This window comes from Alosa sapidissima, chromosome 15, assembly GCF_018492685.1.
Source record: "Alosa sapidissima isolate fAloSap1 chromosome 15, fAloSap1.pri, whole genome shotgun sequence".
Taxonomy (NCBI): Eukaryota; Metazoa; Chordata; class Actinopteri; order Clupeiformes; family Clupeidae; genus Alosa; species Alosa sapidissima.
Window position 1 is genome coordinate 16,515,758 of NC_055971.1, and position 24,582 is coordinate 16,540,339.

General features: G+C 46.6%; 2 protein-coding genes across 4 annotated transcripts in view; one reads left to right on the forward strand and one right to left on the reverse strand.

Moving 5' to 3' along the window:
- LOC121683210 (TRPM8 channel-associated factor homolog) overlaps window positions 1–18,349 on the reverse strand; it is a 37,295-nt gene extending 18,946 nt beyond the window's left edge. The window contains exons 1-2 of the mRNA XM_042062740.1: window positions 18,200–18,349; window positions 16,723–16,744 (exon numbers count right to left, since the gene is read on the reverse strand). The gene's annotated coding sequence lies outside the window, so the exon portion shown is untranslated. The remainder of the gene's footprint in view (window positions 1–16,722; window positions 16,745–18,199) is intronic.
- On the forward strand, window positions 17,390–24,550 carry LOC121683214 (polynucleotide kinase 3'-phosphatase). Of its 3 annotated transcripts, XM_042062746.1 has the most exons (19): window positions 17,390–17,788; window positions 17,966–18,018; window positions 18,256–18,376; window positions 18,509–18,555; window positions 18,673–18,924; window positions 19,424–19,684; window positions 20,215–20,294; window positions 20,570–20,627; window positions 20,806–20,913; window positions 21,075–21,146; window positions 21,346–21,394; window positions 21,712–21,782; window positions 22,052–22,144; window positions 22,318–22,414; window positions 22,521–22,582; window positions 22,794–22,903; window positions 23,155–23,242; window positions 23,880–23,947; window positions 24,108–24,550. In XM_042062746.1, the coding sequence occupies exons 3-19, from the start codon at window positions 18,256–18,258 to the stop codon at window positions 24,226–24,228; spliced, it is 1,758 nt and encodes a 585-aa protein (XP_041918680.1). In that variant the 5' UTR covers window positions 17,390–17,788; window positions 17,966–18,018; the 3' UTR covers window positions 24,229–24,550. The 3 variants fall into 3 exon arrangements, with proteins under 3 accessions (XP_041918680.1, XP_041918679.1, XP_041918678.1); XM_042062745.1 differs by lacking the exon at window positions 17,966–18,018; XM_042062744.1 differs by lacking the exon at window positions 17,390–17,788 and having other exon boundaries at window positions 17,798–18,018.
- Window positions 24,551–24,582: the final 32 nt, after the last annotated feature.

Here is a 24,582-nt window from a genome sequence, read left to right on the forward strand (position 1 = left end):
GAAAGAAAGAAAGAGAGAGGGCACGGAAAGGAAGAGAAAGAATGGAAGCCATCCCAGAAGAATTGGATGAGGAAGAAACGGTTGTGATGGCACCATTAATAACAAAAAACCAAACGGCCCACTACCAGCCATGGACCCACTCAGATGTGAACGGCCTCATTTCACGGCTTCCTGTCCTACATGAGGGAGCGGGCAGATGGATAAGTCGGCTGGAGTCAGAGACTCAAGGCCGAAACCTGGCCGTGGGAGATATAAAATACCTGCTCGGCTTGATATTGGGAAAGGCTGACACAGAGGCTGTGCTGGAGAGAGAAAACCTAGGGCGGTTGATGAATCCCAGCAGAGACGCCCTGTGTTTTGATAGCGTCCGGAACAACGTGTGGAAGGCCCTAAGGGCAGCTTACCCCAACCACTACAGCCCCTCAGCCGTCTGGATAGAGAAACTCAGAGACAGCGATAACCCCGCAGCCTTCGTGGAAAGGGCAGCGCAGGAATGGACGATAAGGATGGAACAAAGACCAGAAGACTCAGGTCCCCTCACCATGCAGTTCAGAAGAGCGGTTATGGACGCACTGCCAAGAGAAGTCAGGACGCAGCTGGAAAGCGACTGGCGCCTGGCAGCCATGCCAAAAGAAGAATTTAGACTGGCAGTGGTGCACCACGTAACTCTGTACAGACAAGGGAAAGACAAGGAGGAGCAGCAGGAGAAGGAAGCAATAAGGAAGCTGACCCATGTGCAGCTCCAGGAGGCAAAGGGGGCAAAGAAGGCAGTTACCCAAGCTCCGGTAATGCCTGCTACGGCCCCTACCACACAGCCACAACCACCGGTAGTGCAGCAACCTATGGTGCAACAACCAGTGATGATGCAGCCGCAACCTATGCAGCCCATGATGCAAGCATGGCAACAAGCGCCATATGGACCCCCACAACAACAGCAACAGAGACAACAATGGTACCAGCCAAGAGGCAGAGGAGGATTCCGCCAGGGAAGAGGTGGACAAGGCAGAGGAGGCTATGGAAGGGCACAATACCAAGGCCAGCAGAGCCAAGGAAACGGCATTCAATGTTGGATGTGTGGAGGAACGGGACACATCTCCAGGGATTGCCCGACAAAGACCGGAGGCCAGAACAACCAAGGAGGACAGACAAATCAAGGACAAATGCAAGGAGGGAACTATGCTCCCCAACAAGGGAGAGCCCCACAGCAAATGCAGGGACCCTCTGGCCCAGTCTCCCCTTACGGGGGAAACTGGAATTGACGAGGCCCAGAAAACCCAGGGGAGGGTCAGTTCCCCGCCCTGACAAGGGGAGCTGACGCAGAACCAATGCTGCAGGTTCTAATCGAGGGCATGGAAGTCAAATGTTTAGTGGATACAGGGGCAACATATACTTGTCTTCACCCAAAAGATGCCCAACACCTCCCCAGATCTTCAGGAAAGTTTATGAAGACAGTGGGTTTTTCGGGAAAAACGCAGCTAATTCCAATGACGGCTCCAGTATCGATCCAAATAGAAGACAAGGAAATCAGGATACCAGTCTTAATAGCAGAGCACACGCCCGTCAACCTATTGGGACGGGACGCACTGTGTAACTTAAGACTCCAAATTGAGTGTTCCCCAACAGGAGTACAAATAACCGGGCTGGCAACCCAAATGGCCCTAAGGATAAGTGCACCAACTCAAACTGAAACTCACCAGGTCTACTGGATTGGACAATTGGAACCAAGCATAGAGCGAGTAGTCTACAACGAGTATGCTTTCCAAATAAACAGCCTTCATGCTCGGCTAAGGACGCCAAGATGCCCATTTCATTGTACGATAAAATTCGACCAAACGCCAAGCAAGGAAAGAGAGGAAAGATGGCATAGGGACGTGAGTAAGTGGGGACGCATCCCACTCGACATACACGCACTAGTGGTGGCCAAGGAAGGAGTGGCCGCTGAGGTGAAATTTGCGAAAGGATGGGATCTAGGCTTGATCTTCGACATGCCCGGAACAAGGCCGCACATTACTCTAAGAGTGGCCAGAGGTCACAGAACAAGAGAGATGGGCCCAGTGATGTTCAAGGCCCTGTGCGTCAAGTGGAAGGACACAGGAAATGACCGACTCCAAACGGCTACCAGTGAAGGAGGAGAGCCAATGTTCAGGATAAAATTGGACAACCCGGTCACCGTGTGGGGAGTCCCACAGATAATCGAAATCATGGATACAGAACCACAGGAGAGAGAGGAGATACCCTATGTTGAAGGATGTCCATATGGGAATCAATTTTGCCTCTACCGTCTATTCCCAGGAGCGGGGCGCCGCTGCTGGGACAAAACGAGGCATGTACCGTTCAGCAGAGAAGACGCGGAATGGAGCATGTACATGCGACATCTGTCATGGTGCCCAAAGAAAAGGGAAGCACAACCAGCAGTATATCTCCCGGAGAAGGTTTATGACATACCCTACGTCAAAGGATGCCCCTACGGCAACCCATACTGCATGTATGGCCTGCTGGGAGGAGCAGGATATCGATGCTGGGATAAGGAGAACCATGTGCCCATCGACAAGTCCGACCTAGAATGGGAGGAATACAAGAAGTACTACCTAGACGGCGAGGCGGACAAGAAGACAGGGAGGCCGGGACCGACCCCCTGGAAAATGATGATGCTGCAGGAGGTGACAGAAACAGACGCCGAACGGGCAGAGAGAATATTGAGAAGAGTGCCGCCTGCGGTATGGTCACAAGGAGATGGTGACATAGGGCTGGTCAAGTCAGCAAGCCCTGTGGAGTTCAGGCTGAAACCAGGAGCGACGCTGCCTTTCCAGCCACAGTACCCCATTTCAGCAGAAGCAGCTGAAGGGATAAGAGGGACAATTGAAGACCTCCTGGGAGCAGGAGTCTTAGAGGAAGTCCCAAGTGCAAGGTGCAACACACCCATATTTCCCGTGCTGAAGGCGGATGGAGTGCGATGGAGAATGGTCCAGGACCTCAGACCCGTCAACGAGCGCATTGAGGACTATCCGGCGGACGTCCCACATGCTAACGTACTAATGACCAACATCCCGGCAAGTGCAACAACGTTCTCCGCCGTTGATCTGGTTCAAGCATTTTTCACAATACGGGTGGCCCCTGCGAGTAGGGAATTTTTCGCATTCAAATATCAGGGCAAGACGTTCCAGTACACAAGGCTCCCACAAGGGTTTAAGCACTCACCGCACATCTTCAACCAAGCCCTCAAGGAGGACTTAAAGCACATCACATGCCAAAGCACGATTCTGCAGTATGTTGACGACGTCTTGGTGTGCTCACCGGACCAGGAAACGTGTGAAAGGGATACGATCCACGTGCTGACCGTTCTGGCCGAAGGGGGGTACAAAGCATCAAGGAAAAAGCTACAATTTGCACAGCCCCAGGTGATCTACTTAGGTCGCCGGATCTCACATGGGCACAAGGGCATCGCCCCGGAACACATTGAGGCAATTGCCAAGGCACCGAAGCCAAACACGGTGAAGCAAATGATGTCGTTCATTGGACTCATAGGTTTCAGCAGCGACTGGGTGGAGTGCTATGAACAAAAGATAGCCCCACTACGAGCCATGATCGTGCAGGCTGGAACCAGCCACCTGAGGAATCGTCTCACATGGACAATGGACGGAAACGAGGCGTTTGAACGCATCAAAGGAGAGTTACAGCAAGCACCGGCACTTGCACTGCCGGACTACGGGAGACCCTTCTATCTGTACGTATCGGTCAGGAAGGAAGCAGGGAAAGACGCGTACATGACCGCAATTATGGCACAGACACAGTGCCATGGACGCGGCAAACAAGCCATTGCCTACTACAGCTCAAAGCTGGATGCGGTGGCCCAGGGCTACCCACCATGCTTCCAGGGTCTTGAAGCCGTATATTCGGCTTACGTCAAAGCCTCTAACATCACCATGGGATGGCCAGTGGTGATACACACCAGTCACGCAATAGCACAGTTGGTGGAACAAGGGAAATTTTGTGTGACGCCTCAGAGGCAATTGAGGTACTACAATCTGTCGCTCTGCCCAGATGTCACTATAAAGGCATGTGACACGGCAGGAAACCCGGCGGATCTCATCCCACTTGATTATGAGGGCGAGCCACATGACTGCGTGGCTGATTCAATCGCTTTCTCAAAACTGAGGGAAGACCTGCAGAGCGAGCCATTAGGACAGGGAATCACCTACTTTGTGGACGGCTCTAGCCATAACTATGACAACAGGACACATGCAGGATTCAGCGTAGTGCAGATGACAGGTCCAGAAACATTTGCGACAATTATGAGTGAGCCATGCACACAACCATGTTCAGCGCAACTAGCTGAATTAAAGGCGCTGACAGCAGCGTGCTCCCTAGCAGAGGGACAGGATGCAACCGTACACACGGACAGCGCCTATGCCCACAACGTCTGCCATGTGCATGGCGCTCAATGGAAACAGAGAGGGTTCAAGAAATCGGATGGGAACCCCATCCAGCATCTGGAGCAGATTCAGTTGTTGTTAGCAGCAATGATGCGTCCAAAGACGCTGGCAATATGCAAATGCAAAGCACATTGTAAGGGACAGGACTACATTACTTTAGGGAATGCACAGGCAGATGAGGCAGCAAAGGAAGCGGCGTTGGAGGCTAGAAGGTCAAATGCCGCCCCTAAATCTCCACAGGATAACGAACCACATAAAATACTGCTCAACAGGACGGGGCACAGCGTGCCCTGCCCTACAAAATGCCCCTACCCTTACAACACATGTATGTGGTGCTCTCAATGGTGTGATGACGACCACAAGCACCAGGTAGATCCCGTCTGTTGCGCGCTATGCCAGAGGGCCAGTTGCCCCGAGTGCGGGGACAAGCCCTGTGAGGCCAGGTACTCGCCAGGCGTAATTGATCGGTTTTTCACGGCAACCGACACAGTGATACAAGCCCCCGTGGTCCGAACCCTGCCTGACGGACGAACGCTTAGAATTGTGGATCCCATGCTCACGCTTAGCGCTATCAAAGACGCACAGAGTGAGGCACCGCATGCCGAAACACTGCTGTGGGAGGAAAGGGGTGCGTCGAAAGGCAGGAATGGGGTGTGGAGGAGTCACGATGGAAGGGTGGTGGCCCCAAGTAGACTCCTTGATCTCCTCATTCATGATGCGCATGATGTGGATCATTGCGCAAGGGGGGAGGTCAAGCGGCAGATACTTGACAAGGGGTTTTGGGCCCCATACCTTCAAGATCGCATCAATTACGTGCTAAGAAATTGCCACACCTGTGCCACGCACAATTACAGAAACAACATAACAATAGGCATAGGACCACGGCCCCTGGGACACGTGCCACTCCCAGAGGGACCGTTCAAACACCTGGTAATGGACTACATCGACATGGGTCGAACGGTAAACGCGTACAAACACGTGCTGGTGATAATATGCCGCTACTCACGATGGGTAGAAGCCTGTCCAAGCCGAGGGCAGGACGAAAAAACGGTGATTCGATTCCTAGCAAGGGAAGTGATACCCAGGTTTGGGATCCCAGAAATAATCAGTAGCGACAATGGCCGAGCGTTTACGGCCAACACGTGGAAAAAGATTGCGCAGGCGCTGTGCATCAAGACTCGGTTTGGTTGTGTTTACCACCCGCAGTCCCAGGGGATGGTTGAAAGGGCAAACGGCACGCTGAAAAATAAGATAGCGAAGATCGTCCAAAGCGCACATGACGATCCAAATCTGCCAAACTTAAATTGGGTTGACGCGCTGCCAATCGCGCTGATGAAAATGCGTTGCGAAAAAAATCGAACCACGCATCTGACCCCGCACGAAATGGTGACGGGGCGGGCAATGCCCACACCACGGTTCAGAGGGGATCAGAGGCCTCCGCTGGAAATTCTAGAACAGGAAGTAAGCAGCTACATTAAACAGCTCTCTCAAGTTCACAGGGCAGTTTTCAACGAGCAGAAGAGAAGAGAAAGAGCTCGGGAGCGGAGGACTGAGCCCGGACCAATCCAAGTGGGAGACTGGGTGTACCTGAGGGTGTTTAAGAGATCGTGTCTCGACCCCAGGGCAGAAGGGCCCTACCGAGTGACCCAGGCTACCCCCCGGGCGGTAAGAGTGCAAGGATCAGATTTGTGGTATCACCTTAACTCTTGTTACAGGGCGGTGCCACCAGAAGGAGCAAGAGGTCCAGAGGAGGTGGAAGACGATGACGGGGACCAGGGCCCGCCAGGACCCCCACCAGACTCCCCCGGGGAGGATGATGGTGGTGGGGAACAAAGGGGAGGACCAGGTGCGCGTAGGAGTACGAGGCGGAGGATACTGCCGGCTCCTGCTGATGACCCTGGGCGGAATGTACCTAGGGTGCCTGCTGTTCTCCCTCCCCTATCTGTACCTACAGGTGCTGGCGATGCTGGAGCCGAGCCAGGCTCGAGGATGGGAAGGCGACATCCACCTGAAGTGGGAGCCACTCCCGAATCCCAAGTACCCAGACCTGCCACCGCCTCGACCAGCGGTGATCCACCAACTGACCCCACAGCCCACTCTCGGGCCACGACCCCGCCCGACCTCACGGGGAGGGACGCCGAAGAAGCGCCGAGGTCGGAAGGGGAAGCGCCGCCACCGCCACCACCACACCAGCAAGGGAACGACACCATCGACTTTGGGGACTTCTACGCCGACTGGGATTACCCATACCCAGCCGACGCCCCCGCTGACGACCAGACTGGAGCACAGCCATCCGCCGCAGAGATTGCTGAGGCCCTCGACGCGCTCAGGCTACCCGCTGTCCTCACGCCTCCTCCCCGGACACCTCCTAGACAGGGCTCGCAACTTCCTGCGGAGCCTGTGGAGAGGCCAACGGACTCAGGGCACACCACGGGTGGTCCCCACTTCGGGGACAGCCACCCAGGAACCGGGCACACCACGGGCGGTCCCCACTTCGGGGACAGCCACCCAGGGACCAGCCGAGAGACAAGACAAGTACTCCGAGGGACCGGCCTGGACGACTCCCTCGATGCCCACTGGACAGGGGGCTTCGAGGAGGCCATCGATTGGCCCCTCCAGGGACTCCCAGAGGACGACGAAAGTGACGGAGGGGGTACGGACTGCCGCCCCCAATGACACTCTGCGAGGGGACGAAGAGGAGCTGCTCGACGACAGGGCCCTAGACACGAACAATACTCTGTACATAGGGGGATCAGGAGATGAGATGCCCACCCCAGAGTCAGAGGCATCGGGAAGTAACGAATACCTCCCGGTGCTGGACAGTACAACGACTCCGGTGCTGGACAGTGCGACGACCCCGGTGCTGGACAGTGCAACGACTCAAAGCAAGAATGAGAGCAAAAATGTAAATAGTACAAGCACGCTTCTAGAAAACCCGTCAAGCAAGAATGAGAGCAAAAATGTAAATAGTACAAGCACGCTTCCAGAAAACCTGTCAAAGAACCAGACTGATGGGACTCAGGCCAGAGGAAGAAGGAAGAGATCAACAAGCGCTCTGGAGGCGTGGGAAGACAATTCATGGATGCAATGGGCCAAATACACAGCAAAGACAGTGAAGCCAGAAGGAGGGTGTTATGTGTGCTCAGCAGTGAAACCCAAGCTGGCCATACTACCAGCGCCAGGAAGTGGAGAAGAGGATGCGGTATATCGAGCGTCGGGAAGGCAGTACGAAGAAGACAAGCTGTCTCCCTTTGCATGTTTTGAGCAATTAGGAAGCGAGAAGTTACGTAAGTGGAATACTGGTATAGGCCCCTCATCTGCAGGAAAAAAAGAAGGAAAGAAACCGCACAAGACCCAAGAAAACGAGGCGAGATGTGAAAAGGACTACCCAGGCATAGGAACCAGGGTAGCAAGGAAAACACACCGCCTCTATGAAATACCAGAAGACGTAGAGTTTGAATGCTTTGAAGTGCCCCCCAATGAAGGCATGGTCGAGGGGGGCACGAAGGATGTAGGAGCATTTGAAGGACGCTGCGCAGCAAAATGGGTCCACGAATCCGGCTACTTGTTTCGCCTAGTAGAGAGGAGCGAAAGCGGGGAGAGGATCGGAGTCGAAGCAAACATCACGATGTTGGGTGTAAACTGGATGAACGAACGGGATGTTCCGCTGGCAGACTTATGGTGGGCCTGTGGAAGACGATGGGGACTGCGAAACACCCTTCCGAAATACTGGAGGGGAAAGTGTGCAAGGGTCACCCTGGCCCAGCAAACCTACATAGTCCCCTGGTCAGAATGTAACTCAACGTTGAACTCGACCGGCCCAGGGCGCAACCAGCAGACACCCGTAGAAGGGAACCTGAGAAGAAGTCGGAGGGACGCCGACGATGGAGTATATATGGACGCATTCGGACAGCCCCACTTCGTCCCGAGACAGTTCAAAGCACGAGACGAGGTGCTCGCCGGATTTGAAGCCGCCATCCCCGTCTATGGAGCATCCATAGGCATCGCCAAGAATGTTCAATGGATCAACTACATCCACTACAACGCCCTACGGTTCATGAATGCTACAATAGATGCGTTCAACGCAGTTGATAGAAGGCTGAACGCCACCACAAAGATGGCAATGGAAACTAGGATAGCAGTGGACTGGATACTGGCAAAGGAAGGTGGAGTGTGCGCGATCGTCGGGACAGACTCATGCTGTACGTACGTCCCAGGTGAAGGCGAGAGCATGGATGACTTCACAAACGCGATGAACAGGCTCAAGGCCGTCAACAAGGAGGCCCACGAGAACTCTGGGTTGGCACCGACATTTGCGGGACTCCCGGATATTTTTGCCCCCCTAGCCCAGTGGCTAACGGACACCTTTGGGTCATGGGGGGGTAAGATTGTAGCATTTCTGGGAAAGTTATTGTTTGGAGCAGCCTTAGTGGTAGGAATGTTTTGCTGTGTTACTCAATGTTGTGGTAAGGGTTGCTCCAAAGTGGTCGCTAGACAACTAATAGTCCAGAATATAAGGATGCCCTGGGACGAGGAGGATGCGAGTGAGAGGATCCTTTTAGTACAAACTAGTGTGAGGCGAATAATGGAAGACGAATTCAACGAGGGTTATACAATGGAAAGGAATTCAGGGCAGGAGTTCCCTCCCCCGGAATTCCCTCTCCCGAATATATACGAGTAGGGGTGGGGTCCTGCGAGTCACCCACCTCTACACACACACTGACGCACACTCACATACACAACACTGACAGATAATTCACAAGGCACGTGACTGCACGCCCAGATGACAGAGTCAAAGGGTACTAGAGTCAAGGGGTATTATGGGCTGTGACCTGATACGAATGAGTCGCCTTAAGTGATCTTGATTCAATTTTATATCTTAGTGCTTCGCTATACATAGACGGTAACTTAAGTTTTATGGAGGTGTAGCCCTCCACTGCAAGGCCATCCAAACCTGGATAGATGTAACCAAAGCTTGCTACCAGGAGTAATCACCTCGCCCCAAGTTACCGCACGTCGGACCTGGCCCGCCTAGTGGTGTGGCAGGTGTGTGGCGCGGTCAGCGCTCGAGGACGGGTACGACCCCATTGGCCAGCAGGGGCAACCTAAGGCAGAGCATGGCGGCCCGTCCCCTCGGTGTAGCGCGCCTGCGGCCGGTGTGCTCACCCATTCTCACGCTAGTGTGAATGCCCGGAGGACTCCGGAGGAAAAAGGGGATGACGATGCGAGTAAACAAAGGGGGGTGTAGTGTGACGCCTAAAGGCCAGAAAAGGGCCATATATACCATGTATACTAAAGGAGCCATTAGGGGATGGGCAAGTGACGAATAGGATCATGAAGTTGTTACGTAACTCCGATTTGGCACCAATGGCCGTTGCATGAAATTTCTTTATGCTCAAAGTGACTAGCACATTAGCCGCTTTGGGGACAAATCCGTCTCGGGTCCTAGCCATATGTTCGTAACAAGGAATGGGTCTTTCTGTCACTTGATCTGGGCGTCCAGGGCTTGCTTATGTTATGTACTCTCGTAAAGGCAATGATGCCAACACATTTACTAGTTATAAGGTTTAAGATTTTACGTGCGCAATAAGATTGGTAGTAGTAGACACTATTCCCCTGTAACTTGCTCATGTGCACATAGCCTGAGGTGTCATGACAATATACGAGGTTATGACACACTCCTTTGTTTAAATGATGCTTATGCTGCATAGCGAGGCTAATTTAGCCTCGAAGGGGGGAATATGTGGTGATATTATCTAGACACATTTAATAATAATGCTTGTGTGTGTGTACTGGTCTATTAAGGAGACCTTCCATTTAATATGCAAACATTTACTGGCAGTCACTGTGCAGCTGTTATGCAAACGTGTACTGGAAATAGTTTGTGCAGCTGTTATGCAAACAATGTACTGGAACATGTAGTCTGCCTGTTATGCAAACATTTACTGGAAGTCATGAGACTGGAACGGTCAAAGGCTAAGAGTGGCTGGTATGCAAAACATTTACTGGAAGTCAAAGAGTGGAAATAGAAGGGGCTAGCAGAAGAGGACAAGCAGGGACTTCCAGAGAGAGGAAGTGAAACCAGATGTTGAAGTGACACATAGAACCAAATCAAAACGTACCCTGCCTGGCAACAGATTACACATAGAACCTGGACACATGTATTCTGCCTAGCAACACACATTTTTTAATGTCTATATGAGGAGGAGTTTCCACCAATATCTCAGGTCCCAAAACGCTCTGATTGGCTAAAAGGGGCCTGGTGACGTTCCTGGGGATAGGAACGCCTCTCAGGCCCCTGAGAGTATAAAGGAGAGAGCTCAGGCACATTCAGATCAGATCTCATCGGGGTAGCAGCTGCCACTCACCACTCTATTGCCTGACGGTCCAGTCCTGACTCTGTTTGGATTGTATTATCACTGCAATACGGTGAATAAAGGATCAACAGTCTTCAGCTTCTCTCGTCTTGGTGTTCTCCTTCGGGTCTTTGACATCAGAGTGCTAGTTGGATTGGAGGTTTTTGGAAGTGGATGATTTCCACGACACACACTTGCATTCGGCCGGAGCAGCCGGTGTTCGACTCCCTGCTGGTGCTTAAAAAGTTCAGACTAGTATATGCCTTCAGTAACTAGAACATGTTTATGCCAGTTACAAATGTTTTGTTATTTCAGTTTCATACATTATCCTTTGGAATATGCTGGAGAGGAAAATGCTACAATGGTTTTAAAATGTAGGCTATGCTTACAGACATCCCAAATCTCCCGGAAGTTCCGGGAGTCTCCCGCATATTAACAGCGGCTCCCTGACGCCCGCAAATTAGATAAAATCTCCCGGAATCTAGAGCGAGCGATCAAGAGCGTGCACGCGAGACCAAGACTTCAAATCGCGAGTGCATCTGAGTGACAGGGGGGAGAGAGAGGGGTGGTGCGTGTGTGCCTGAGCACATCCAAGACAGCGAGCATCCTGATTGGCCTGTTTTGCTAAATCAACCAATCAGTTTTCAGTGTAGGCAGGCTTTTTATCTCTTTTCTCCCGAACTTAATCAGTTTAGTGTATCTAGGAACAGGAGCGTCATGGAGTCAGTGCCCCCCAAAAAAGGAAAATGTAAGACCCATTTCAAAGTGTACCCTGGTCTCATAAGAGTAAAAAATAATGATAGGCCTAGTCTTGTACGCTGCACTGTTTGTAACAGTGACTTTAGCATTGCCCATGGCAGGTAAAATGATTGCAAAAGACATGTTGAGGTGAGTTTAACTAGTGCCAATTCATGTGCATATTATTCTATATTCAGGCCTATACATGGCTAATTGCCATGAAAAAAAAAAAAAAACTACCAAAATGTACATATTTTATTTTCACAATTTCTATCTTCATTATTTGGTGTACTGACTAGACATTGAACAAAAATATTAATCTGTATTTCAGTATCTAAATAGGCTAAAGTTTTTTTTTTTTTTTTTTTGGGGGGGGGGGGCCCAGGGTTTTTTTTGGGAACAGGTTGTAGGGAAATAAAGGATACATGAATGAAGCAGGTTAGACTAATCAGGTTCAACATGGGAAAAATAAACAACACATTTTTTGTATGTCCACATAATTTTTATTTAGGAATAACAGCCGTCTTGGCATTTAATCTGTTTCTTGTTTTTGAATAAACCTCCCCAGCCTTGGAAAAAATTCTTTCACAAGGCACACTTGTTGCTGGCATGCACAAATATTTTTTGCCATCACACTTAGGTTTGGATAAACCACTCTCCTCTCCTGCCAGTATTTCAAACGGTCACTAGACTATATCTAAACTATCGCTCACTGTCAGTCTCTAGCCTGTCAATTAATCTATAGGCTAACACTAACCTATCAATCACAAGAATGATACCCTCCGATCGGAGGCTAAATGATACCCTCCGATCGCAGCGCACCAAACTCAGAGCCGCGGAGAGGAAATGGCACAAATCCAAACTAGCTGACGACCTCAAAAACTACCAGACACTCCTGACCTCCTTCTCAGCCAGCATCACTGCTGCTAAGACTGCTTTCTACAATGACAAAATCAACAGCGCTACAGACACTCGAAAACTTTTCTCAACCTTCAAATCGCTACTCAACCCTCAGCTGCCTCCTCCTCCATCCAGCCTTACTGCAGATACCCTCGCCTCATTTTTTACAAACAAAGTGGCGGCAATCAGCAGTCAATTCTCTACATGCCCACTCAACGCATCTGACTCAGATACCGCACTCCTACAACCTCTAGGGACTGCTGGAACATCTTTTTCAGCATTCACGCCTCTCTCCGAGAGTGAAGTGTCCAGACTCCTGACATGCAGCCGTCCTACCACATGCTCGCTGGACCCTATACCTACGAGCCTACTTCAGTCCATCACCCCGACCATCGCTCCAGCTATCACACATGTGATCAATGCCTCGCTAACCTCCGGCACATTTCCAACAGCGTTCAAAATGGCCCGGGTAACACCGTTACTTAAGAAAGCTTCTCTCAACCCTGCTCAAGTCGAGAACTACCGCCCTGTCTCACTACTGCCTTTCCTATCCAAAGGCATTGAACGAGCAGTCTCCAAACAGGTCTCTGACTTCCTTTCACAGAACAACCTTCTGGATCCAAATCAGTCTGGGTTCAAAAGCGGCCACTCTACCGAAACGGCTCTGCTGTCTGTAACAGAAGCCTTAAAAGAAGCCAGGGCGACCGCTCGGTCATCAGTACTCATTCTGCTTGACTTATCGGCTGCCTTTGACACGGTTAATCACCGTATCCTTCTCTCTATACTCGCTGACATGGGAATCTCCGGAGCTGCTCTCTCCTGGTTTGAATCCTACCTCACAGGACGCTCGTTTAACGTATCATGGCTTGGTCAGCTATCTGCACCTCACCATCTCACCACAGGGGTCCCCCAGGGCTCAGTGCTGGGCCCCCTCCTCTTTGCTATCTACACCACCTCCTTGGGACAGATTATCCGTTCGCACGGCTTCTCATACCACTGCTATGCAGACGACACACAGCTCTATCTGTCCTTTCCACCTGACGACCCCCTGGTTTCAGCACGGATCTCGGATTGCCTTTCAGACATAGCTACATGGATGAAGGCACACCACCTCCAGCTGAACCTCTCAAAGACTGAACTGCTGGTCATCCCAGCTAAACCTACCATACACCACGACATCAACATCAAATTTGACTCCCTGTCTGTTTCACCGACCAGGACTGCAAGAAATCTAGGAGTTGTTCTCGACAACCAACTAAACTTCTCAGATCATGTTGCCTCAGTCGCCCGGTCATGCCGTTTCGCACTCTACAACATACGGAAAATCAGGACTTACTTGACTCAAGATGCTACCCAACTTCTGGTTCAGGCAATAGTCATCTCACGACTCGACTACTGCAATGCCCTCCTGACAGGTCTCCCAGCCTGCGCAGTGAAACCACTTCAGATGATCCAGAACGCAGCGGCGCGCCTGGTCTACAACCAACCCAAAAGGGCACATGTTACCCCGCTGCTCATCCAGCTACACTGGCTACCTATGGCGGCCCGCATCAAATTCAAGTCTCTAACGCTTGCCTACAAAGTAGTCTCCGGTTCTGCTCCCACCTACTTGAATGCCCTCATACAGACTTACACTACCTCCAGACCGCTGCGCTCCTCTGACGAACGACGTCTAGCTCTACCACCGGTACGCTCAAGCCAATCCAAACTTTTCTCATCTGTTGTTCCTCGTTGGTGGAACACACTGCCAGTTCCTACAAGGGCAGGGACATCCTTTTCCACGTTCAAAAAACTCCTGAAGACCCAGCTCTTTAGAGAACATCTACTCTCATAGCAACACTTACAACAAGTCTTACTGATCCTAGCACTCACCAGCCGTTTTAAACTGACAAGTAACTGTTAAAATACAGCACTCACCGACGCACTTATTCTTACTGTACTCTAATGTGTTTTTTTTTAAACTGTCCTAAAATTGTGAGAATTGTTCTAAAACTTACTGTTTACCATGTTGTTAGTCGCTTTGGTTAAAAAGCGTCAGCCAAATGTAATGTAATGTAAATGTAATGTAAAAGAATGCACTATCAATCGCTATATGTCGCTATATCTCTCAAAATCTCTCTCCTCACAAAAAAACCACAAAGATAGGATGTGTTTGAATGACCTTTAAGCATTCTGGGACTTTGTAATTTAGATCAAACAGGTGTTTACTCGGGTAATTGGCTCGCGCGCTAAGTGTGCCACCTGTCCAAACCAAATTGAAACACCACGAAGCCTCACCAAAGATTGTTAAGGCGGAGCAAGATATTTCATCAGGAGCCACTTCCGGGAACCCGGATCGCACGAGGGGGGGGGTCAAAATCCCCCTTTATGCAGAGCAGAGGCAGCGACTGCTCCATTGAAGTCTATGGGCATACTCAGAATTTCACCACATATGCTAAGGTCTTGGTTCTATAGAGTTAGGAATGTGAATTTCGGGCACATTTTCATGATCCTCAAACCCTTCTGAACATTTCAGGTACATTTTTAGTATTTTTGAGCAATCCAGTCTGGAGAAAATCAACCTTATATCAGGTGTGCGCCGGTTATTTATGCCGCTGCTGTTGGCCGGTTGCGACTTACGCTCGTCAAAACGTCATCGACATGCCTCTTTATGCAGACAGGATTCGATCCCCATTTCGCGCCCATAGACATGAACTACGACGAAGTATCTTGCTCCGCCTTAACAATCTTTGGCCTCACTTAGCCATGGTCACGTGACATGGGCGTTTTTGAAACACATTTCGAAACACTTGCGTTTCGGAAGCTCGAAGCTCGTTCTGCCCATCCCTATCGTCACTCGTAGAAGCAGATTCGAGCACTTGTATCAATTGACTTGTAGTCGTGCAAGAAAATCAAAGCAATCTGTACAATTTTATTAATGAGAAATTATTTCACAGATGCACAACTTCGGATGCATTAGTTCACATTTGGGTTTACAAATGCACGAATGTTGTGCATATTCTCAGATTATGAAACACGGATGTGCAAATGTGTTTCGCACCAACTGCGCTGCAACGATTGGAGCAAAAGTGTCGAGTGCATGACTCTTGAAAGTTGTGACTCACAGGATAGGATTTGTGTACCTGTAAAAAGGATTTGTGAACCCATAGCCCCTATTTTGTGTTAACAAGATATAAAAAAAAATATGTACAACTTCAACTTTACTGTTACACATTTATGACTTTAGTGTGCACATGCAAAATCTGCAGTTAAATGTGCTCGCCACTTTTGCACCCAATATACCTTCATACTAGTAGGACTTCGCTTAAACTTAATATACTGTTGCAAATTCACTTGAGTATAAACTATCCACTTTAACTAATGTCAGTAATGTTATTCAGCTAGTTGTCATTTCAAAGAAATTACACTTCTCCGTTTAAAATGTTACCTTAGCTAAGAGGCTAGCTAGCATGCTAACAACTGGACAGTAACTGGCAGCAGCATGGTCTGATATTAAGTTATTTTATTACAAATCCGAACACTAAAAAATTACACTTTTAGGCTTGAAATGATCCCAAACACTTACAGATTATGACAAAACCCTCAACAAATCCAGAAAGACATAATGACCAATTTATTGGTCAAATTCCACAAGTCTCCATTGACATTAGTGCAACGAGGGTTTACTTTGGTCTGCATAAAGGGGGGTTTACTTACTTTGGTCTGCATAAAGGGGGATTTCCCCCCCCTCCCCCTTGCAATAATCGAACGCGGAAATGGTCGAACGTTTGCGCCTCTCGCTCCGCTTTAACCCTCTCTGGTCTAATGTTGAGTCATGACTCATGAATCAGTCATGAATGCTTTATGTGCAGTTTATGACAGCTGCTATGAATGTGTTATGAACTCACCCGTCAAGTAAAGTGTTACCAATATATCTGTCATGAAGTTACACTCATCCTCATATTCACTAAGCAGGTTGTAAAACCGCAGAATGTAACTTACCGTTTCCCATCCTATCAGTGTACAACCACCACAACCACAAAGTGTAGTTATTATAAATAAAATCATTTACTCAGAATAAGATATACAATAGGTATGCACTGACATATCTGTGAAATTATATGATAAATCATACAAAATAAAACGCAATCCCTAAATTTGACAACCCCATCTTTTACAATGACTGTTCAACTCATCTCTCCATACAAAACAGTTAAGTCTTTAAAAACTGTAACAAAATCACTGAGATATTATTGATTGCTTTGCTAAAATGTGTCTTAGCTACTAGAAGTGGGAAAGGGATAAGCTGAACTCACCAGTCCTGATGGTACTGAAGTCCTGTCAGTAGTAAAGGAGAGAAACATTAGCCTATATGCCTTGATCTGGTAGAGGTGGGACAGAAATTCTCCAATGGCCTGTTTGTTCCAGGAAAATTTCCATCATCACCAGGCAGCACAGACACACGCCCTTTGTAGGATAGGCTAGGCTACTCTACCTTCCTCAGGACACAGGCTTAAATCAAACAAACATGCAAATTACAGCGCAAAAGGTGGCACACAGGTAGGCTACCAACCAGGAGAATATGGCAATAAGGAAATCTTTTTTGACCCAGACAAATACACCCAGAGTAGCCTAATTTTAAATAGTCAGGGACTGGTTCACGGTCATTTGAATATTACTTCAAATGAGATGTAACCTACCCTACCTAAAAGGAAAAACAATGCGTTCAAGTAGGCCTATTCAATTCACAGCTTTTGACAATAACATTGATTGCGACTACCGACATCGTGACAGGTCTGTCTGACAGGTCAGACAGGTCAACATTGTTAAAAGTTTTGGGTTTGCCTAGGGCGTGGATCTGTGGCTTTAAAACTGATCCCTTGTCTGCAAAGCAGCAATTCGTTTTGTTCTAAAACTAGCAAGCTAGGCAACTGCCTAAAAGCATTGCAAACAAACACAGTCCCAGTGATCCTAAGCAATGACGAACTTTGAACGTTTTTTCTTTCATTTTCGCCGGGTGTCCTGGTCTGATTCATATCGTAGGCTAATGCATTACCCTCTGATGGGAACAACACAGGCTAATTACAATGTTAAGTTCCCTGAAAAGAACAGGCTACCTCATATTGCAAAGGGAACGAAATTAGCATCAGCCATGAGCAGGTAGATTTCTGGTTTATTTCTGGCTGGTGATTTGAATAGTTGTCTGTCAGTGGCTGGTAGATATTAACATTTTAACAAGTTAATTTCCAACAAGTCCCATTAAAATAGGTATACAAAACAAAAGGTGTGTTTGGCTTGTTATCTCAATGAAGTCAAAGCGGAACCAACCCTTCCTCGAGTCATACTTTCAGTCGGAAATGTTTTCGTGAAGATCCTTTAAAGGTAGGCTAAGTTCTTTGCACAGCTATCTAAATACATTAAGTAACGGCATTTACACCTTTCCGATGCTTCGATAAGCATGATCGAGAAGTCATACCCATACTTCCACTATCAAACTGTAGCATTTGTCTAGAATAATATCTGTACATTTAATCGCAATTACCATTAACTTTTGCTAAGCTATCAACTTGCTAGCCATCAAGAACGTGCATCATCTTCAATAACGTTACAATGTGAGTTGTATAACTTGCATAACTTCTCATTCACATAGCAAAATGCAGAATGGCACATCAGTATGCCATTGATGCACGTGACGGTTCTAGTCTGTGTGAATAAACCATTACAAGCAAGTTATGGGAAAAACATATTAATTCGGTAACATATTAATAATTTAATTGTTTTTGGTTGACTCACCTTGAGGTGGTTATGAAGTTGCCTGTAAATCTGTTTTTTGTTTTGTTGGTATCTAGATGCAATGTGTGTTGAAAGGCGTGTCTGGAGCTCTCATCCCCTTGACTGACGGACGGGCCCTGATATTGGGCCGTGGCCCTGAATCAGGCATAGCAGACAAAAAATGTTCCAGGCACCAGGGTGAGTCACTACAACTGTGGCTTATAACAATTGGCCAATAACATCTCCAATCTATCTGTTGTATGAATGGTATGCATGAAGCTGTCGTTGGGAGGATAATCCCAAGGAATCCACCTCTTTTTGTCTTTGTAGTAAAACTGGTCGCCAACTATGCAAGTTGTGAAGTACTTGTCACGCAGGTAACAACACACACCGTACATTTCCAAAACTCTCACAAAGAAGTCAGTTACCTAAATGTAACATATGATAAAATAAAAGTCTAAGTCACAGTAAAAGTCTTATCTTTAATCACACAGCTGGGTCCTAACCCTTCATCGCTCAACCATGAATCCTTGGGCCGGGGGCAGACAGGCATTCTGTCTGAAGATGGTACTCTTTACCTGGTCAATCAAAGCCACCCTTTCACTGTGCATTTTACGGAAAACTCCAATGGCAACACCTCTTCTTCTGCTCAGAAAAGGAAAACAGAAGAAAGAATTGGGACAGATGAAAAGAAAACTGCCCCTAAACGGAACATACAGGATTTCTTCACAACATCCCCCAAAAAGGTATGGAATGGAGGCAAAGACCATTGTCATGGCATAACAAATATATACAGGGTTCCCACGGGTCAAGGAATTTCTAGAATAGCATGGAATTTTAGAAAGTCTATTCCAGACATGGAAAGTCAGGGAATTTGATTAGTTTTGGGGCAAAGTCATGGAATATCAGGGAATTTTGTTGTAGCAGTTCAAAATGCACTTGCCAAAATACATTAATGCAAATATTTCCACGCAGAACTGGTAATTTGCTTTACTGCTTCCTTGAGTATCCCAACATCGTCCCATTTCCCATTTATTCATCTCTCACTCTAAAATATTCTTGAACGCTATATGTTAGTAAATAGTATACTAAGTCATGGAAATTTATTTATTTTTGTCAGGGAAAGTCAAGGAAAAGTCATGGAATTTTACGTTTGACTTAGAGTGGGAACCCTGTATATAGCGAAATTGAAGATATGGTGCAACACCAGGTCAAATACCTGTGTATTCTTCTCCTTGGATGTAGTCAGTTAAGAGACCTCATAGTTCAGAGGAAGATGAATGGGAGCAGAAGCGTGGTCGCACTGAGACGTTCAACGACGACTCTGAGGGGCTTGCTGAGGAGAATCTGAGGAAGCTGCAAAGTCTTGCTGAGAGGGCCAGCTCTTCTCAGCAGGCACCAGAGAAGACGACCCAGAGCAGGTCCTCAGCCTGCTCCAAGAGCCACTGGAAGAAGATCGGCCATCTCATACTGTACACTGCTGCAGGTGTTAGAGGAAGTTCAAAGGTGAGACACTCAGTAGTGGGAAACGACTCTAGTCTAACTCATAGGGACGGATACAAAATGTTTAGGTCTATGAATGACGACCGCTTAGGTCTAGTCATTCACCTGGCTTTCCAAGTATATTCCTAAGCATGAGAAAGCTTGTTGCATTAGTGTCTCCATCTTAGTGTCCTGCAATATTTTTTTCACAGATCTCTTGGAACCCCATACCTGTTGTATATCACTACATTATTTGTATCATAAAGATTTGGGCCACAATTCTAATCCAGTATAATTTTTGTCAAATTAAACATCACTCTTCACAGTCCACCAGATATCAGTTCAGGGTGCATTGACAAAAACGCAAGGGTTGGTACGCTGTGCTGACTCTGTAAATGGGAACGGACCCAGCCATAAATATTATGAGCCAATCGACACAGGGTCTAAAGAGCATGCTCAGGATCGCTCTAATATCAATCTTTCATGGAGCTGAAATCAAATCACACACTGTGTCTTTAACTTGTCAACAAACCCATTTGTCTGCCTTATTTCAGATTGCTGGTTTTGACATTGATGGCTGCATCATCACAACAAAGTCTGGTAAAGTGTTTCCTACAGGACCAGATGACTGGAGGTGAGTACTTTGCGAATGTGGGCTAACCCGCATGCTCGAACAGATATCTTACCATTACATTAAACCATCAGTATCATTTCTAACTAATGAATTGTAAAGACATGAGTTACAGATAATGGTGAAAGTATTGTCATAGTTTGATGTATCCATGACAATAATGTTTGTGGCCCTCTTAAGGTCAGTTGAACCCATTATGTGCTTAACTTGTTTTGTGTGGAAGATTGTGTTTGCTCACATGCGTCGTTTAAACTATTGTGTTCTCATTCCTTTTGCAGAATTCTGTATTCTGAAATTAAGCCAAAACTTGCCAGTCTGCTTGGATCAGGTTATAAGGTGTGTATTCTATTGGTGACTTAGATATATAAAGGAACTTTGGCAGTGAAAGGAAGAACAATGAAATGTCCTGGGTCTTTTTTTTGAGAAAATATAAAAGAACGAGTAAATGGGGCTGTAATACAATACAGGATGAAAAACAGGGCAAAACAGAAAATGTTCTCTCAATGTCAACCAGGTGGTGTTCTTCACCAATCAAATGGGCATAGCGAAGGGAAAACTGAAAGAAGAGGTGTTTAAATCCAAAGTAGAAGATATTCTTCAAACACTGCAGCTACCTGTTCAGGTAAGTTCAGTATCACACTTTACATGGCTCTATGGTTTACAATACCCTGCTACAACAAGCTATCACTCACAACTGCTTAATAGTAGTAGTTTATGTTGGTAAATATATTGCACAAATACTTACGCCAATGTATTGCACACTTATATGCACTTATGTTTTAGGTATTTGTTGCTGCTGGTCCAGGAACTTTTAGGAAGCCAGTAACGGGCATGTGGAAGCATTTGTGTGAGGAGGTATATGGCAGTCAATACTCATAATTAATTTGAAATACTGTTCTAACACTATGGTAAGGTAATCTGGCATTGCTCATTAGAGGGAAAGGGAGTCATGTAGAACATTGAAGATTAAACACTGCCCCCTGGTGTATGCAATGAAGAACTGGGGGAAAATATGTGTAGTGATATGGTTTGAATGTGTTGTTGTTTCACACAGGCAAATGATGGAATCCCTGTGGACAAATCGCTGAGTTTTTATGTTGGAGGTCAGTATTTTAAAAGTGGGCATTTGGAATATCCAATACACCTCACTTTTTTGTTTTTTACCCTAAATGTACTGTATGAACCAGACAAGCCTGAACAACTTGAATGCACAGAAACACCAGGACTTCATAATACCAAATGAAGAGTTTAGTTCCAAAACACTATATCCTCCATTTTAATGAATTTTCATAAGTAACTTCAGTAGAACTGTAACTGGGTATTGATATTTGATTCATCTTTACTTAATCAAAAAAACAAAACTGCAATTTTATTGAGCGTTTTGGAACCAAACTATCCTAATTGTTTCTCTGGTCACCAGATGCAGCAGGGCGGCCGGTAAACTGGGCCCCTGGGAAGAAGAAAAAAGATTTCTCGTGCAGTGACCGACTGGTAAGAGAGAAGCTGAGAACTAGAGCTGTAAACCGGTCTTCCGAGCAAAGTTCAAAAGAGCATAGTTGCAAGTCATGAAAAGTCACATTTCTTTGGAGACACCATAAAGCATCTCACCTCTTTAGACTCACCAGTGCCCCCCCTCCCCCCCCCCCCCCATAGACATTCCTTTCTTTCTCCAATCATTGTATCTAAATGGTGAGAAATACAGCAGAAAAGTAGTAGATTTTTTTGTTTAATCGTCTCCATCATGTGGCCCAACCCTTCAGTTTGCCTTAAATCTTGGACTGCGGTTTGAGACTCCTGAGGAGTACTTCCTTGGCTGGAAGAAGGCACCCTACAGTCTGCCCTCATTCGATCCAGTAAGTGAATCTCTTGTGTGCATTTTTTTGTGTGCATATTTTTACACTACAAAATATAACATTTTGCAGTTGGATATATTTGATTAATCTTTGAGTCCAGCATCTCTATTTGCAGGGAAATGACATTCGCTATATGTTTTGATGATTGTGGTTGTACTGTCTTATTATCTCAGAGGAAGCTGGACCCTAATGGCCGGCTGTATGACCCCCCATCAGCCTCTCTCACTTCCAGCACGCCAGAGATCGTTGTGGCAGTAGGATTCCCTGGAGGTAGGTTTGAGCTGCAGTTGGGGTGGTTTAGTTTTCCCTATTTTGGTGACATGATTGCTGGAACACCTCTTAATGAAAAGCCTCTCCTCTTTTGTCTTGACCTTAGCTGGGAAGTCAACCTTCTTCCATAAGCATATGGTACCAAAGGGCTACACTTATGTGAACCGAGTGAGTTGAGCTATAGGTTTACATTTACACATTCAATTACACATTCTGTGGCAAGGGAAATGGGATAGGATTTGATATGAAAATCTGTTTTATGAAATAAGGTTCAGAGGTAATGTTGCAAGATTTAATACACAACCCACCTGAAAGTGCCCTGATCATTAAAAGTAATGTATTCATTTTGTTCTTCTTATACTTCTGTGGTGTCACCAAGGACACATTGGGTTCCTGGCAGAACTGTGTGTCAGCCTGTGAGAGAGCTCTGAAGCAAGGCCACAGTGTTGTCATAGACAACACCAATCCTGAGCCAGAGTCTCGTAAACGGTACAGCTGCCACCACAACACTGTCATCATCACCACCCTAGCCAAACATAACATGTACAAGTTAAATAAACATTATGCATTGCCAATATGCATTGTCAAAGTATTGTGCATGACTGGTCTTAACCATTTATGTGTTACATTGATTGATTGATTGATTGATTATACATACATATAATAGTCATAAAGGAATATATGCATGTACTTGTGATATGTCTGAATTTCATCTATTTGATATTTCTTTTGTACTGCAGGTACATAGATGTCAGTATAAAAGCTGGGGTTCCTTGTCGCTGCTTCAATTTCACTGCATCTCTGGAACTATCTAAACATAACAACAAGGTAAGTGTTTTTATTCATACTGTGCATTTTTTAATCAGTTCTGTGGCATCCTCAGCTATTTGTTTGTGCACAGTTTTCGTTAACAATAACAACCACAATTACAAAAGCCACAGGCTTGCCAATTGAAAAGTAAATCAGGGGCACTGGAGAAAAAACTTCTATATACATTTATATACTTATGCTCTTGTTTATAGATGTATACATTATTTCTATAAGTTGCATGAAAGTAAATCTAGCCAGTGGGGTATACTACGAAGCACGTTCGACATATCTAGGCTATGTAGACATTCAAAATGTTTGTAGAGGCGGAGCTCCACCTGTAAGATGTATGACAGAATCCTACACATGAGAACTTCATTTTTCAAGACAATTGATTGGTCAGTGGGCGGTAGATTACACGATTTGAGCTATAACTTAGCACATAACCTCCTCCCGACCAGGTTTAGTTGCGAGCATAAGATACCATGGTGATATAGCGACACTAAAACAGATCCACTATTGTGTCACAGCATACCCTGGCTTTGAGCGCAACATACCTCGCTAACCCACTAATCGAGATTCGTAGTATACCCCACAGGAACCACAAGGATACTGCCAGCAGCCTATCATTCAAATGGTTTGCATGTTCATTTTCCAGTTTCGAGAGATGGTTCCGTCAGACACAAAGCACATGATTGTCAATGACATGATCTTCCACAGCTACAAGTGAGTAATTTTGATGACTTAAAAGAGTAATAGTGAATAGAATCTTAATAGAATAAATATTTCAACCTAGTGAAATCATTTGTAATTTAAGACGTCTGTTTCTAGTTTGGGCATTGTGCGTTTATGGTATTGGCAACAGTATTTTTATGTTTCTCATCAGGAAAAAGTTTGTAGCGCCCAGTCTCTCTGAAGGCTTCTCAGAAATTCTGCAGATCCACTTTATCCCTCATTTCAAAAACAGCCAAGAGGAGGCTCTCTTCAGGCAGTTTAGTGAAGGCTGAAGACGAAGCTGACAGAAAGAGGCATCCAAAGTATTGTGGTGTTTTGGGTAACAGGAACAAATGTTTGGCCTGATCTGGTCACTTCACTACACCTCCACAAACAGACAAGCTCCAAAATAGGCCTTCCTTATTTTTACACATTTAAATGTTTTTTCTACTCCACAGTACGTTCAAGTCAGAGGTAACATTGATTTTTTTGGTCAGAATTTTAGAAAATCATGTAAATGATTTCCATGTAAAATCATGTAAATGATTTGGATGTAGATAAAGAATATAGAGTTGTAAACCTATGTTTTAAATGAATACATTAAAGTGTTTTTTTTCCTGAATCTTGTTTGGTGTGTGTGCATGCAT